At 47.3% G+C, this 17,500-nt stretch overlaps 1 protein-coding gene across 1 annotated transcript in view; it reads left to right on the forward strand.

Moving 5' to 3' along the window:
- Nucleotides 1-17,500, forward strand: part of hspg2 (heparan sulfate proteoglycan 2) — a 123,287-nt gene that overhangs the window by 56,938 nt on the left and 48,849 nt on the right. Inside the window, exons 19-37 of the mRNA XM_062540894.1 lie at nucleotides 1-27; nucleotides 759-845; nucleotides 1,029-1,087; nucleotides 1,268-1,332; nucleotides 1,533-1,673; nucleotides 2,037-2,210; nucleotides 3,630-3,809; nucleotides 4,201-4,319; nucleotides 4,522-4,633; nucleotides 4,793-4,906; nucleotides 5,118-5,239; nucleotides 5,903-5,986; nucleotides 12,766-12,830; nucleotides 13,139-13,206; nucleotides 13,324-13,464; nucleotides 13,827-14,018; nucleotides 14,736-14,777; nucleotides 15,750-15,953; nucleotides 16,896-17,027. The exon at nucleotides 1-27 is cut by the window's left edge and continues 101 nt beyond it. Of these exons, the coding sequence (XP_062396878.1) occupies nucleotides 1-27; nucleotides 759-845; nucleotides 1,029-1,087; nucleotides 1,268-1,332; nucleotides 1,533-1,673; nucleotides 2,037-2,210; nucleotides 3,630-3,809; nucleotides 4,201-4,319; nucleotides 4,522-4,633; nucleotides 4,793-4,906; nucleotides 5,118-5,239; nucleotides 5,903-5,986; nucleotides 12,766-12,830; nucleotides 13,139-13,206; nucleotides 13,324-13,464; nucleotides 13,827-14,018; nucleotides 14,736-14,777; nucleotides 15,750-15,953; nucleotides 16,896-17,027 (2,128 nt within the window). The remainder of the gene's footprint in view (nucleotides 28-758; nucleotides 846-1,028; nucleotides 1,088-1,267; nucleotides 1,333-1,532; nucleotides 1,674-2,036; nucleotides 2,211-3,629; nucleotides 3,810-4,200; nucleotides 4,320-4,521; nucleotides 4,634-4,792; nucleotides 4,907-5,117; nucleotides 5,240-5,902; nucleotides 5,987-12,765; nucleotides 12,831-13,138; nucleotides 13,207-13,323; nucleotides 13,465-13,826; nucleotides 14,019-14,735; nucleotides 14,778-15,749; nucleotides 15,954-16,895; nucleotides 17,028-17,500) is intronic.

Below are 17,500 nucleotides of genomic sequence, written 5' to 3' on the forward strand. Positions count from 1 at the left end.
CTGCCCTTACACCGAGACCTCACGCAGGTACACACACACACGCACACACACACCTCACCTGCCCCTGCCCCTACACCAAGACCTCACGCAGGTACACACACACACACACACACCTCACCTGCCCCTGCCCCTACACCAAGACCTCACGCAGGTACACACACACACACACACACCTCACCTGCCCCTGCCCCTACACCAAGACCTCACGCAGGTACACACACACACACACCTCACCTGCCCCTGCCCTTACACCGAGACCTCACGCAGGTACACACACACACACACACACCTCCCTGCCCCTGCCCCTACACCAAGACCTCACGCAGGTACACACACACCTCACCTGCCCCTGCCCCTGCCCCTACACCGAGACCTCACGCAGGTACACACACACACACACACACACCTCACCTGCCCCTGCCCCTACACCGAGACCTCACGCAGGTACACACACACACACACCTCACCTGCCCCTGCCCCTACACCGAGACCTCACGCAGGTACACACACACACACACACACACACACACCTCACCTGCCCCTACACCAAGACCTCTCACACACACACACACACACACACTTCACCTGCCCCTACACCAAGACCTCTCACACACACACACACACACACACACACACACACACACACACATACACACACACACACACTCCTCCAGTCAGATCTCTGTCACAGCTCTCCATTTGTTCAGTTAGCTGCACAGCTGTCAGTCTAATTCATGAGTTGCTGTGTCTGCCTGCAGGTTCTCCGACACCTGTTTCATGGACCATGATAACCAGGCCACCTGTGATGCCTGCAGGCCGGGCTACACCGGCCGCCGCTGCGAACGGTGAGCAAGCCATGTTGTCCTCTTCTTCGTCATCATCATTATCATCATCATCATCATTGTTATGGAGTGAACAGCTATGAAAGACTTGATTTACTGCTGATGTGGGGTTTTAATGCTATTGTGGATTTTGTTTTATGTTATTGTGGATTTTGTCGTGCTAAAGTGCTGTGGACATGTTCACAGATGTGCAGCTGGATACGTGGGTAACCCTCTGCAGCCCAACGGCAAATGTGTTCTTGACTGTGAGTTCCCCACATCTCTCTCTCTCTTTCCCTCCCTATTACTGTAATACTTCCTGTAGAACAGTAGAAAAGTCCTTTATACTGTACGTTACATACCTGTTTGTTAGATCAGGTGAGTTGAACACACCATGCTTGCATGTTTGACCATTTTTTCTGATATTCCTTGTTTCTTGCTGACAGCCACTTCCAAATGTGACGGAAGAGGAACTGTCAGCTCCGTCAACAGCAGACCCTGTCAATGCAAGGTATGAAGCTATACATTATATCATCACATTATGTATTATGTATATAATCATAATGTATATATAATCACTGACTAGTGACTACACACTACCTGACTGTTGTTGGTGTATCCTCATGACGTCTGTGCTGTGCTGTGTTCAGTGCTAACCGAAGCTGTTGTTGCTGTTGTTGTTGTTGTTGATGTTGTTGTTGCCCTTGCCAGGCTAACGTGGCGGGCGCGCTGTGCGACGAGTGCAAGATTGGCACGTTCCACCTGAGCGGTGCCAACCCTGAGGGCTGCATGCAGTGCTTCTGCATGGGCGTCACCAAGCAGTGCGCCAGCTCCAGCTGGACCAGGGACCAGGTAGAAACACACACCCCTACACACACACACACACACACATACACACACACACACACACACACACACACACACACACACACACACACGCGCGCACATGCAGACCCTGTTAACGTGCTTTTAAAATGTGTTCCATCACAAATGGTCACATTTAAAAATACATGTGTAAACAATCTGGTGCACTCTGATGCGCCCTGGATGGGAGCTCATACAGTACGAGTGTAATGTTGGAAGCAACATAAACTATACCCGACTCAAGAGCACGTCACCAGGCATCCTACAGTACCTAGCGAGAAAGACCGACACAACGAGAGAGAGTGTGAAGCCAGAGTGTGTGTGTGTGTGTGTGCACATCCTCCCCTGCAGGTGCACGGCGGTGTGAACGGGCAGCTCTTCTCGCTCTCCAACGCCGCCAACAGCCGCAGCATCACGGAGGGCGTGAGCCAGCGCGGGCCGGCGGAGGTGGTGTACCGCTCCTTCTACACCCTGCCCACAGACATCTACTACTGGGTGCTGCCCGAGAACTTCAGAGGGGACAAGGTCAGTGACCAGCACCGCCATCAGCGCTCTTCAACTCACTCACACACACACACACACACACACACACACACACACACACACACACAGACACACACACACACACACACACACATGCACACACACACACACACACACACACACACACACACTATGACTATGAAGCATAATATCATGTGGAATTATACGAGAATTAATATTTTATCTTGATAGTGCACTTGGATCTTGATTCTCAGTTGGTGATTTCCGCTGCATGTGTCTTCTGCTTATGACCTTGATCCTATGTTCCACAAACCCCATACCTATATTGCACTAATGCAGCGGTGGCCAACCCGCGGCTCGCGAGCCACATGCGGCTCTTTGCCTCCTCTCGTGCGGCTCACGGCTGCTCAACTGATGTTCTCACTTCTCCTCGGACCTAAACGTTTTCCTTTTGAAATAGCCTTTATTTCCGGTAAATAAAAAATAATTTCAGAATTTGATAGTAGCCTATTGCCAAAAGTAATTATTAATAGTTAACAATAATTGTACCGTCATGATATGGATAGGAATTGGCCAAAACGAAGCAGACGTGTTTATTCTTCAGCCAGGTTTAATGCTACTGTTGCAATCAGGAATACCCTGAAGCTAATCGTAAGTAGAAGGAACACGTGCCATTGAAAAGGACCATTTATCGTTTTGTAACATAACCCCTCTGGTTAATATGTCAAAGTAATCAAAACAAAAGCACTCTGAGATCGCAAAACTCCGCCTCGCGCATCCTGCTTAACATCTCGCGCCTCCGCTTAACATCTTGCTTAACAAACAGACAAACCCCGATGAAAACATAACCTCATTTGCGGAGGTGATATGTTTCTAGCCTACACATTAGTTTGGTACTTGGTATGCCACGGATTCATAAAGCTTCAAACCTGAACATTTCCTACATACTTTTGCAAGTAGGCTGGTAATGGCTATAGACGTCAGTCACTCGTTTTCTTTTTGTTTATTTTCTTTTTAAAAGTTAACTGAACACTTGACATTGCATTATCAGGTGTTGGAGCATTGCTCATGCCTATAAGTCATTCAGTGAGGGGGGATTTGATGTGTGTCTGATCTTTTTTCATTTTCCAATGATCATTTATCAATGATCATTGAGCATCTGCCAAGTGTCTTACTTTAAATGAAAAACAAAGGAGCTATAACTGTAGGCCTAATGTTGTGCTGTTGTAGTATGGACGCCTTTTTTGTTGTGCGGCTCTTTTGACTTTTGTGGATTTTTTTTTGGCTCTTCATGCTAGACTGGTTGGCCACCCCTGCACTAATGTATACATTTAGTTGTTTCCTCCCCTTATTGCCTGATTTTGTCACCTCAGGGTTTTAGTCCACCCTGAACCCAGGTTGTGTTGTTTGCTAAGTGAGTGGGGCGTGTGTTGTGCACAGGTGACTGCGTATGGAGGGGAGCTACGCTACAAGGTGCGCTACGAGCCGCGTACTCGCACGCAGGTGATCGACGACAAGCCGGACGTGGTTCTCCAAGGCAACGGCATCTTCCTGGAGCACTTCTCCCAGAGCAAGCCTCTGCCACGCGTGCCCACCTCCGTGACCGTCACCTTCAGAGAGGTGCGTGCCCGCGCGCCAGCCTCCAGTAGCCTTCTCTGCCAGCCTTGGGACCTTGTGCCCACATTCCTGCTGAGCTGTAGCTAGCTATGCATCTACTGTACAGCATGTGTCTGTCTTGTTTCAATCTGTGTGTGTGTCTGTGTGTGTGTGTGTGTGTGTGTGTGTGTGTGTGTGTGTGTGTGTGTGTGTGTGTTTGTGTGTGTGTGTGTGTGTGTGTGTGTGTGTGTGTGTGTGTGTGTGTGTGTGTGTGTGTGTGTGTGTGTGTGTGTGTGTGTGTGTGTGTGTGTGTGTGTGTGTGTGTGTTTGTGTGTGTGCGTGTGTGCGTGTTTGTGTGTGCGCGTGCGTGTGTGTGTGTGTGTGTGTGCGTGTGTGTGTGTGTGTGTGTTTTCAGTCTAACTGGAGGAGAGCTGATGGAAAGCCCGCCACCAGAGAGCACCTCCTCATGGCTCTTGCAGACATCACAGTCTTCATGATCAGAGCTACATATGCAGACAACATGGCAGAGAGCAGGTACACACACACACACACACACACACACACACATGCACGCACACATGCAATGCCTGACTCACCATATTCCAGTGCTTAGACCTCAATGGAGCGCTGAAGTAATGTGATTGTGATAACCATTCAGGGACATTTTAGTGTAAGTTATCTGATAACATCTGACAATGTGTGTGTGTGTGTGTGTGTGTGTGTGTGTGTTCTCCAGTCTCTCAGACATCCAGATGGACATTGCTGTGCCACACAACCAGGGCAATGAAAGAGCATTGGAGGTGGAAGAGTGTGCTTGCCCCCCTGGCTACACCGGACCATCCTGCCAGGTAACACACACACACTGTCTCTCCTGTGTCTCTGATGTCTTTGTGTGTGTTGAGAATATATGTCTATCTGTTTGTCTGGTTACATTTGTTCACCTGTTTGTGTGTGCGTGTGTGTGCATGTGTGTGTGTGTACATATGTTTGTGTGTGTGTGTGTGTAGGAATGTGCGGAGGGCTACTCACGCGCCGGTTCAGGCCTCTACCTTGGCACCTGTGAGAGGTGTGATTGCCATGGACACGCCAACGGCTGTAACTCAGAGACTGGAGCCTGCTTGGTGAGTCAGGACACACACACACACACACACCAGCCACCTCTAGGGATGTGATTTTTCTACATTTATCTGTATTTCTGGATTTTTCCGACCTGAAAATGAGTCCCATGCAAATACTGTATTAGTTTAGCGTTGACACAGCTAGAGTCTGATGATTTCCGTGTCCTTTTATTTATTTCTCATAAATGGCGGTGCTGTTGTTTACATCCTGCAGCAATGCCAGCACAACACTGAGGGGCCCCGCTGTGACAAGTGTAAACTCGGCTTCTACGGCAATCCTGCAACCGGTGGACCCAACGCATGCCAACGCTGCCCATGCCATCAGCTACCTGGCCAGTGAGTTACACACACACACACACACACACACACATACTTGTCTTTCTTTTTTTCTTTTGCCTTAGGTCATTCCTCTGTTTATTGCACTTACTGTAAGCACTTTATTGTGAAGCACTGAATGCAGAAATAAAAATGGCCTTGACTTGATTTCACACACACAAGAGCATAGTATCAAGCATAACTAGAAGGTTAGAAAAAAAAGGAGAAAAAACAGAACATTTGAGGCACTCCTATATAGTTAAAAGGCGTTGACTTGATACACACACAAGAGCATACAGTAATATCACGCATAACTAGAGGGTTGTTCAGTGGAATAATTGCGTTGTTTGTTTGTTTGAGTGGCTCAGCCGTCTATAAATGCAGAAATAAAAATGGTCTTGACTGGACTTGACACACACACACACACACAAGCATAGTATCACACATAACTAGAAGGTTAGAAAAAAAGGAGAGAAAGGAACGCTACTCTGGGTCAAAATATTTTGTTCAGGGTGCTCTTCAAAAAAGAGCCTAAGATAACTTTGTGAAAAAAAGATTGAGGCACTCCTAGTAAAAAAGCCTTTAATCAAAAGACGACTACATTTTGGCTATATTTTTGTCACATAATTAGAAGGGTTGTTCAGTGGAATAATTGCGTTGTTTGTTTGTTTGTGTGTCCTGCAGGCCTCCCATCTCCTGCTCCAGGGGCGGCGATGGTCTGCCCGTCTGCGAGTGCCCACCAGGCTACACCGGCCGTCGCTGCGAGAGGTGAGCTTTGCTGAGCGGGACGTTTTTTGGTTGAGGGAGGGGTGGTGGGGGGAGTGGCTCACCCCCCCCTCTGAAGAGGTGTTGGGCTCACAGCATGTTGAGCTTGGTGTGGGGAGCGCGGTGTGCTTAAGTGTGGGTGGGATGGGAGAAGCAAAAAAAAAAAAGACCACTGCCGCCCATCCCAGAGTGTGAGAGAGGTCTTAGTGAGGGTGTGACGGCTACTGATGGTTGTTACCCAAGCATAGCTGATTGGACTTCCTGTTGGACACAAAACGGTGCTGTTCATGAATAAGAGCTTAGAGACAGCATTAGAAGAACAGAAGTAGAAGTATGAAGCACATATCAATCAGTATAGAATATCAGTAGAATACTGCAGAATGCAGTAGAATCGGTTGAATTAAGAACACAGTGGAATATCAGTATAAAAACAGCGCACACACACACATACTGTACAAGAGCCAAAAAACAGTGCACACACACCAAAACAGCACACACACACACACATTCAAGGACCAAGTGAATGGCTTTAGTAGCAATATGAGCTGCTCCCTCAGCCCATGTGGATGTGGCTGTGTAGAAAGGGGGATTTTAATTACACCCCTTTCTCCAAGGGAAATTCTAGGCTTAGTGTAAGCAAAGAGAGATGTGTTCCTCAACTAATTCTATTCTCTCTTGTAAACATGTAGCAAATCACCGTTTTTACCTCTACGTTTAACTCCCAGGATGTCATTACCATTTTTGTAATGATAGACATTTCCAGCTCTCCTCGTAAGGCGTGTGTATCATCTCTGCTGATGTAAAGTAAATTGCACCAGAAACCATAAACATTACAGTAGCTTCGCATAGCCAGCTGGTTCACTGATTGTAGTTCACGTATAGAGAGTGACTTTCTTGATTGTCCATCAAAGTGTCTTATCGAATGGATGCAATTTTGTGTCATGCACTCACCACTTCTTCACTCTTCACACTTGTCTGCAGACACGTCTGCTTGGTTTTTGTCTTTCAAGGGAAATTGAGATTTTATTTTACACCCTCTTGTTCACAAGTATGTTTTACTGCTCTCGTTGGGTTTTGGCTGTGGCCACAAGAGGCCTGCTCCTATTGGATATGTGTATTGTCCGTTGGTGCACATATGAATGTATTTTGGTTGAGAGGTGGCACAGTATGCTATACGAACTCCTTTGAGTTGTCCTGACTGCTTGCTCTTTCTCTGTCTTCCTTCCTCTGTCTTGCTTCAGCTGTAGTGCTTTGCTGTCAGTTTTACTAGAGTTCTAGTAACTATAGTAACTGCTTTCCTCTCCATGGCCCTGCTCTCTGAACTGCTCGGTTACAGTGCTTTAGTATGTGAGACATGTGGCATCAGGGGGTTTCTGTGGTCAGTGTTTATGCCTGTGGTGTTTTTACACACTGGATCTCGAAGGCATAAATGTCATGGTGGCTAGGGACATGTGAAATATCTATCTCTGGGCTTGTGAAACTTTGCCACTCTGTCTGAGTGCAAAGGAAATTGGTGGGTGACTGGAGGGGGATGTTGTCAAGTTACATTGAAGGCTTTGATGAGCCGCTCTCTGATTTCTGGCTTTTCTGGCCATTTTGAAAAACGGTGCAGCCGGTCTGATGACACCTGTGGAGATCTGTACCTGGAAGGGTACCTGCCCGGCAACTGTGACAACACCATCATCTTCACTAATGAGACCGGCATCGTGGATGGGAGTGGCGCTCACTCTACCAGCATGGAAGAGGTCACCATTAAGCCAACGGGGAGGTGGCACGCGGGCCGCATCTTGCTATCCTCAACGCAGCGTCAGCGCCCGGTCACCCCGCGACCCCATCGCCCCTTTAGTCTCACGCGAGCCCCTTCACGGTTCACCCCGGGTCGGCAGACCCGCGAGAAGAGTCTGGACTACCTGCTACGGTACTACTTGGACCGCTTCAACCTGCGACTGCTCATGCTGGAGGGGAACACGCTGGACATGAAAGACACCCTGCAGACGTTGGGCACCCAGCAGCAGCAGTTGAGCACTCAGCTCAGCCAGCTGCGAGGCCAAATGGCCTCCGGTCGGGTGGAGGACAAAGTGGAGATTCTGGCCCGGAACTACACCAACATGGAGACCCGACTGAACCGTCTGGAGGACAGACTGGAGATTTTGATAGATGGGTTCACTGCCCTGGCGCAGGAGATCAACAAGATCAAACGCACAAGGCACATGTCTCGCTCCGTACAGGAGGGCAGAGGTCTTCCGCCAAGCACTGCCATCCCTAGACTCACCACTATATCCAGAGCTGCCACCAGACCTCAAAGGAGAACAACAGTCTTGAGCAGAGTACCCGCCTTGGTCACCAGAGTGCCTATTCCTGAAAGCATTCCCCCACCATCTACAAGGAAGTCCAATCCCAAAACTCCCTCAAAACCAGCGGCAAGGTCTAAGGCACAAAAGAGTGACAAAGAGACTGCTCCGTCTGTTGTCAAAAAGAAACAGAACACTGGCAGCAGCATAAAGAAAAAACAATCGAAGTCCTCAAGCTCAAATGTCACGCAAGCACCAAAGAAAAAGACTCAATCTACCAAAGCAAGAGAGACGACTGCCAGATCGCAGTCAAAAACTCAGAGACAAAAGCCCAGGGCTCCTCAGAAGGAGGCATCAGGGAAAGGTCACAATATCAGTGCTACACAAGCTACCAAGGCTGGTGGTACTAAATTACAAGCGAGAGGGCGTCAAACAACTACAAGGTTTCAAGTTGAGCCCCCATCTCATAAGAAAAAGCCTCCTTTGAAAGAAGAAAAGAACTCGTCGGCAACCAGGCACCCCAAACAAGGTAAGCGTGAGGATCAGGCAGCAGCTAAGTCTCCTAGACAAACCAAAAATCCTCACCAATCTGTACCCAAGACTCCTAGCCGAAGCAAGAAACAGCAACAGTCCACTGCCAAACCTCCCAGCCAGAGTAAGAAAGACCACCGATCAGTTGTCGAGACTCCTAATCAAAGCAAGAAACAGAAGGGATCAGGTGTCAAACCTCCAAGCCAAACCAAAAAACAGGTCCCGTCATCTGATAAACCTCTCAGGAAAAACAACAAAGGCCACGGATCAGTTGTCAAGATTCCCAGCCAAAGCAAGAAACCACACCAATCTGCTGCCAAACCTGCAAGACAAAACAAGAAAAACCTACCAATCTCCGAGGTGTCTGGCCAAAGTAAGGTACGGTACAAATCAGCTGACGTGGCCCGAAGGCCAACCAAGAAAGAACCTCATTCAGATCTCAAGTCACCTAGCCAAGGTAAGCCAGAGACCCAATTAACAGCCAAATCATCTAGCAGAACTAAGAAAGAGCAGCAATCTTCACCCAGGGCCTCTGGCCAGACACAGAAAACTCACAAGTCACCTGTGAAGTCCTCCAGTCAAAGTAAAAAAGTCCCCCCATCAGGAGCAAAGAGTGTCAAACAGAAGAAGCCAGAGGAGAAACCATCGTCTAGAGGTCCAACCAATAGGGAGAAGAAAACAGCAGTCAGGTCCTCCAGTCAAACCAAGCGAGACGGAACCCGTCACTCTAAGAGGACTAATGAAGATGGTAAACTTCCCACAGAATTAGTCATTAGGAAACCCTCACACAATAATGGCAAAGACCAAACTCAAACGTCGTACCAGTTGGATAGTCCACTTCACAATGGCCAAAGCGAGTCAAAACTCAAAACAATCCCCAAACCTCACTCCTCACACACTCACCTGAGGGAGTCAAACACTAGAGTCAAATTGAATCCTGAAAACAGGCAACACACTCAGCCACAGTCCAGTGCCTTGGACCTTCTCAGCATTCTTCAGGGAAATTACAAGAGCAACAAGAGGGACCCTGCAAATGCTGAGCTACATATAGTTCTAGGGCGGCTGGCTGTCCCCATCAAAATCATCCCTGAGTCGTAATGAAGCTTTGGTCTCTTTTGTGACAGAAACATGAAGTTATGATTTCATAGACACATTAAACTGAGCAAATTTCCAGTGTTCTTTGTTTTAACGAACTTCAGCAGTATGGATATCCTGGTATCTTGCACAACCAGGACTTCTTTGGCTGTTATGCGGTGCTGAAACCCCTTCTGTATGTCTGTTCATACAGTATATCCAACTATATTCTGTGAGCGTCGACATCCTATAAGAACATTTTAGAGGACTTAGAAAATAATTCAATTTTGTGTCACATACTATAACAATGAAGACATCTGCATTTTGAGGAATGATTTGTCCTTATATATTTGCCTCAATGCACAGACTGTCAGGGTCATTTCTGTCCTGCCCTATGGAAAGTTTCCACGATTTTCTAAAGAAGTGATCTCACTAACTACTGTAGCAGTTAGTACCCTTTCAGCTAGTTTGTAGGCCATGTTTTAGAACAGATTGAAGGAGTTTTTTTTGTTGTTGTTCATGAGGCTGATCTATGTGAACAATAACAGTAAACACTGCAGGGCCTGTTTCACTGACAGGGATTTAGCCTAGTCCTTGTCAAAAAGAGAACTTCAATGACGATCTTCACTGAATAAAAAACGTTTTCTTGGACTAGACAAAATCCATGTATTGGGAAACTAACCCTATGGGTTGAGTAATCATGGGGAAATCATGGAAATGTCTGGTAAAGGAAGGCCACAGTCATTTGAACACCAAATATGAATTGATTAATTTCACTCTTTAGAGAAAAATAGTTTAAGATATAAATTATTTTAATTATTTAACCACTTATGTTGTTAACTGAGTGCCATACACTGGATGTATTGTTGTAACATATTCTCTAGTCATATTAACATATTACTGTTTTATGTCCATGTGTTCATGTTAAGCTGTATATTTAGAAGCAGACATTTTTTACTTGAACAGTATGTCTTTTTTGTATAGCTGCAGGACAGATTTTAAGTGCTTTTTGGATATTGTTATAGACTACCTCAAGGGCAGACAATTAGTGAAACCACATACAATTGTCCTTTATAAGATGGGTGAAGATGGGTTTACATCCAGTATTGGATATGGATGGATTTACATGCTGAATTTGTTAGTGTAAGTGTGAATATTACTGTCATGGTTGAATAAAGATCAGTCTGTAGTCAACAAGATTATCCAAGTAGTTTACCAGCAACAGTGCCATGACTTAATGCATGTATGTGTTTTAAATTGTGTAAGCTCAAACATTCCAAGTGCAATATTATTAACATGCATTATTGGACTCTGCATTTTGTCAAAATGGAGCGCATTTGAACTCTTGGCCGTTCATTTTGTGTAAATAGAGGTTGTGTATTGTACTTAATGTATATTGACTTTAACATTATTATACACATTCATTTTGTTTGCTTGCTTTTGTTTTATTGGCCATGTATTTCCAATAGCAGTGATATTTGGACTCGTCTCTCATGCATTAGTTAACCGTATATCCCTTAAAAATAAAAATAAAAGACACGTCAGTTTTTCAAAGGCAGTTATAAAGTTATGAAGTTCCTTCCTCATGTGTTGGCTGTTCTGTTGGACTACTCTGGAGCTTCCAGTGAGCAGGTAAGAGTCCTAGGACCGTTGAACCTCCATCCCTTGACCCAACGCAGCTCTGAGAGTAGGGGTTAGAGGGTTAGCTTCAGCCAGTATGCATCCCAGTTGGCCACCACCATCTTTAAAAATGGTGACTGACGGACTCCCCCCTAGCCACATTTTCACAAATATGCCAATTAGGTGCCACGTTACTGGTGGACACATTAGTTTGTTGTCTTTGTGGATTGGTGGATGAGCTAACAATTTCCTGCTAGGGGAATTAGCCAATCCACAGAGACAGCATTGTTTGTGACCGTCAACAATGTGGCACTCAATTGGCCTGTTTGTGAGAAATGTGTTAAAAAATGAGCATATCTTGGACGCCATTTTTATAGAAGGCAGCAGCCCACTGAGTATACAGTATCTGTGGCTTAATTAGATAACCTAACACGGGCCATTGAAGTGAATGGGGGCGGTATTTCCTCACTTTCTCCAGTTCTATACAGTACCTCCATGGGCTAGGCCTGCTTGGGTGCTTTCCAGGCTTTCCAGCTTGAAGTCTGTGATGGATAAAGCTGTCGCATTTCACTGTTGCCTTGCTTCTTCTCCAGACACCTCGTGCTGTTATTCTAGTAGTGTGAAGATGTTCTTGTGCAGTGTGACTGGACTGATGGTTTCAACATGTGTGCCATGTTGAGGGACTTGTGACCATCTCTGTTGATTGATCATAGCTCTTTGGCTGTTTGTTTGTTGTTTCCTGGGTGAATCATGACGCACTGTAGATAGAGCCGTTGGAAGATGTTGTGAACTCTCTGTTGTGAGTCGCTCTCTATTTCTGTGCTGTATATAATATGGGGTGTTATGATGTCTTTTAAAGACATTGGAGTCAATGAATGGGTGGTGCCATGACAAAATGAACTGGTGCTGTTCACTGTTCACTTTTTACAAGCTGGTGTGCAAGGTTTTCTCTTCATGCTTAGCGAACATTACCGTGGTTTACCACTTGAATGTCTTTCTCTATGTTTAAATGTTGGTTTCATTCAAGGTTTCCCCCTTTACTATTCAGTGTCCTGCTACTGTCACTACTGTTGTGCTCTGTCACTACTGTTGTGCTCTGTCACTACAAATGAGCTCTACTGTACGTCACCACTTGTGCTGCTGAACCAAATGCACCATGTTAGATGGAGTGTCACTGAAGTTTGATAAGTTCATTTTGTGAAGCTATGGGTAAAAAAATAGTTCATTTGTGAAGCCAGGTGTTGATAGTTGCCATTTCTTTTGCAGCTGTGCACCTGGATATACAGGAAATCCATTGAGGGGACAGAGCTGTTCACGAGGCAATAACGAAGGTAAATGTTTGTGCTCCCTTAAAAAGCATTGGTGTTGAGTCTGAGGGTGGCTCTCAAACTCTCTCCTCGATCCTCGATGCTCGGTCCTCGAGGCTCGTTCCCACTGATCTATAACCAACACTGGATAGACTGTCCCATTGTTGCCGCCCCATCATTCTTTATCTAGATCAGTGAGGACGAGGATCGAGGAAGGAAGGGAGGGTGTATAAAATACCAAAATGAGAGGCACCCAAAGTATGCTTTACAGAGAGAGGTGCTGATGATAGCTGGTTTGCGCTGTCTGATGATTTTTGAATTGTTCTCTCCAGGAGGCTGCTACCAGTGTGACGAGAGAGGAAGTGAAGGCTGCACTGGCAACGGTGCCTGTCGCTGCAAGGCAAGAGAACAGCGGCGTTTGAATTGCACTCAAATGTCTTGTCTGTGCATGTACGTGCCGATGACTCTCATTCACACATGGTTAAATGAGTTTTTTCTGTTTTCATTTGTGTTTTAGGCGAACGTGGAGGCCCCATACTGCGATAGGTGCAAGCCCAACAGCTTCTACCTGAACCCTCTGAACAAAGATGGCTGCCTGTCCTGTTTCTGCATGGGCATCGTCCAGAAGTGCGAGAGCTCCAACTACTACCGAGACGTGGTACGGGAAGGGGATTTGGGAGCATGGGGTCAGAATTTGAAGGGTGTGCTTCAGCCAGTTAGCATCCTAGCCGGCTGCCACCATATTTGAAAATGATGCGACAATGTGCTCACTTCTGGCCCCAAGCCAATTACTGTACAGTACATGTGTGATGTTTGCATTTGTTAGAGCTGTAGATGAATCACAGGTGTCCCTGAACACCTTTACTTAACATGTTTCTCCCCGTTTGTGTGTTTTATATATTTATATATTTATATATTTATGTGTTTGTAGGTGCCACATTTCTGGGCACGTGCTTTGGTTTTCTGGGAAAACATCTACTAAAAATGCCCCCTCCCCCTCCTTCCTTCTTCTCTGGCTAGGTGTCCACCTCCTTCTCACCCAGAAACTTCCAGGACTTCTCGCTGGTGAACCGGCAGGGCAGCACGGCGATCACCAGCGGCTTCAGCGTGGAGGTGTCCACGGAGGGCACGCGTCTCTCCTACAGCCACTTCCAGCACCTGAGCCAGGAGCCACACTACTGGCAGCTGCCCAGCCTCTACAAGGGAGACAAGGTAGAATAGAATAGAATGAATTTATCCTTCTTTGATATCCCGTGAGGGAAATTCAGTCTCTGCATTTAACCCAATTAGTGAACACACACAGCACACAGTGAAGTGAATCACACACTAACCCAGAGCAGTGAGCTGCCTGCCCAATCAGCAGCGCTCGGGGAGCAGTGAGTGGTTACTGTAGGTGCCTTGAAGAAAAAGGCACTTCAGCCGTGGACTGGACCGGGGATCGGACCGGCAACCCTCCGGTTACAAGCTCGAAGCCCTAACCAGTAGGCCACGGCTGCATTCACCTCAACGCCAGAAGCCTCTTCCGTCACGCCCCCCCCCCCCCCCACGGGGTCCGCGTCACTCCAAACTCCTCCACCTTTCTTCTTCTTTTCTTTTACAAGCTCTCTGTTTGTCTCTCCACAGTTCCTGCCCTCCTTTTTATACGCACTCTCTTTTCTTCTCTCTCTTCGTTACGGGTGATTCTCTGGCCCCCTGAGTGAGCAGAGGAGTTGCCCAGAGATCTATTGTTTGGGTTAAATGCTTTCAGGCGAGTGGAGGTTGTGATCTCTGGCGTGGCTGGGCCGATGTGACTGGACATGTTGTGTCGGTGCCGTTTTCCATCAGTGACGTTTCAAGTTTCATTGGTGGATTAGTGGTCTGCTGCGCAGATGTTTGTGTTTGAAGCGCCACTTGAATGTAACCATGACTGCGCGCCTTGCCTCCTTCTAGGGAGGAACCAAAAAATTGGCTCGACCGAGACGAGCGGCACAGGTAAAAAAGGTTCAGATAACAAGCATGTGTGTGTGTGTGTGTGTGTGTGTGTGTTATGCGTGTAACGTTTGCGTCTGGACATTTGCTTGTGAGGTTAATTGCACTGACCTTGACTACTCACCGAGCTCACAAGCTGACTTGAAAGAGTTCTTGGAACGAATGCCAAACATCCAAGCTGTTCTGAGTTGTTGCTCAGTATTTTGGTTGTTTTGAACATCGAACGGATGCATAACAGAAATGTTCATTGTAAATGAACTACAAAACTGCCTCACTATAACTAATAGTTTGATGTTTTGGAGTCTTGTTTTGTGTTCCAACACTTGCATGTGTTTTTGGTACAGTACATGAGTATAGTATGACTCATTAAAAAATAGCAGCAACCACATAACTTCATTTTTTGTGGTGATAGTTAACAGTAAACATTCCCAGCACTCCTCCCCCTCCAGTAAACAATTTAGGGCTCTGTTCAAGTAACCGTCCAGTGCTTTCCCATGTTAGAAAGCGGTCTCCCCCCTATGAAAAATCCCCTCAGCTCTCCCACTCTAGACCAGTTAATCTTTTCATTACTCCCTCCCACTACCCCCTCCTAATTAACCATTCCACCGCCCTCTGGATCTCCAGACTGTGTGGCATACTATATCTACGGAGCGCTGTACAGTGATCTGTGATATTGGTGTACGTTACAGAGAGACTAACCTATGAGAAACGAAACTCCAACGATGGAGAAATAATGTTGTCAGAGGCCCACGAGGGGGCTAGTCTGCCACATTGTTTTGCTTTAATAACTCAGCCCCAACGCCTCCCTGGCGTCCCATGTGTCCTAACACCTCCGTTTGAGAGAGAGAGAGAGCATGATCTCGCATGCAGCCCCGCTCCTCTCCTTTTTGTGCATGGTTAGAACCGTCCCTCCCCCCCAGTCCTGTTGGAACATAAAGGACTCCTGTGGCTCACTCCGTCTCCTGCGCCCCCTAGTGGCCGTCGGATGAGGCGCAGCTGCAGGACGATGAGATCTGGGCTCTCCTCTCCGGCTCCCCGGGGGGCCCTCCTGCCCCTCCTGCCCACCTCCTGGGCTCGGGGCCCCAGGCCTCCAGCCTCTCCTCCGGCCGCGCCAAAGCCGTGGGGGCCCCCGGCACCGCCGGTCACCTCCACCGCACCGAGCACTCCGCCTCCGCACAGGTACAGAACTGACCCCAGAGGCCCAGCCTGGGGTCTCACACAGCAGGCTCTGCCTGGGAGGGATTTATATGGTCCAGTCAGATAAGCAGCATATTGTCTTCAGATGAGTACAGTGTGATGGCTCCCATCAAACAGACAGGGTTTGTGTTTTATGTGAGTGTATCCCAAGAACATGGGATATATGAGGATTGTGTGTGTGTGTGTGTGTGTGTGTGTGTGTGTGTGTGTGTGTGTTTGTGTTTGTGTTTGTGTGTGTCTGTGTGTGTGGCATGTGTGTGTGTGTGTGTGTGTGTGTGTGTGTGTGTGTGTGTGTTTGTGTCCATGTTTAAGTGACAAAGCCATCGGACGTTCTTCTGTGACTCATTTGTTGCCTTTCCGGGTGTGAGTGTGAGTCAATGATTGTGTTAGCGTTTTAACCGCTCAGTGCTGGGGACGAACACAGCCTGCGGCTCCAGTCCCACAGGTGACGTTAATGAACAAACCGTAATTCAACCCTGTTAACGGGTGACCCAGTGAGTCTGAGTCATCCCACTGACCGTCTGGACGCATGTGTGTTGTGAGCCCAGAGAGGGTGAACAAGAGTTCGTGTGGCTTTGTGAGACAGTTACAGTACGTTCCCGATGAAACACACAGAGTCTGTTTTAAGTGTCCCTGCCATTAGTGGGCTCTCTGATGCTGTAGTGTAGTGTGAGTCAGTGATCATCTGTTCCCATCTGTAGTAGTGGGAGTGCAGTGGACAGGTCTGCCAAGCGTGCAGTCTAGACAGGTGCTATAGAATGGACTCTCAGTCTCTCTTTCTTTCTCTTTATCTCTCCTCTGCTGATCATTGTCTGCTCTGCTTGAGTGCTTTACGATCTGTCTTGTCTTTCTTTCTCCTGCTCTCTCGCTCCTCTCCTCTCCTCTCCTCCCTCCCTCCCTCCCTCCCTCCTCCACCTGGTGCAGTCTTCCCCGGTGCACCACGACTCTGGCACCAAAACCAGCGCCAGCGCCGGTTCTGCCACCGGTACCGAGACCGGTTCTCCCTCGCAGGAGATACTCTTCTGGCGCCTCCCCGAGCTCTACCGCGGGGACCAGGTAACCCGAGCGACCGGTGCATGTTTACTCTCCCGCCGGGCCCACAGCGCCTCCTTGTGGACACTCAGGGGTCAGGGGTCAGCACGAGAGGCGCTCAGCCTGACTCCAGATCAGTAGTTCATGTCTGTGTGCAACCAAGGAGGGTGAACATGTGTATTCTGTTTAAATGTTCTTTTGATTGAAGCTAGTTCCAGTTGCCAAAAGGTGGGATGTGCACACAACTACTGCACTTTTTTGAATGTTTAAATGCTCTGCCATGACAACTGGAAATATACTGTGCTGAAATACTTTTTATTGACATTTATTGTTAAGAGGATAACCCCTTGAGATGAAGCATCTCATTTTCGAGGGGGTCCTCCAATAATACTTTATTAATGCTATATTGATATTAGTATCTGTATCGGTCTAGTATTTTAAATGTAATGTTTTAAGAACTGAGGTCCAGTAAAAGACCAACGCTGGTAGTAATTCAG

This window comes from Sardina pilchardus, chromosome 7 (genome assembly GCF_963854185.1).
Source record: "Sardina pilchardus chromosome 7, fSarPil1.1, whole genome shotgun sequence".
Classification (NCBI taxonomy): domain Eukaryota; kingdom Metazoa; phylum Chordata; class Actinopteri; order Clupeiformes; family Clupeidae; genus Sardina; species Sardina pilchardus.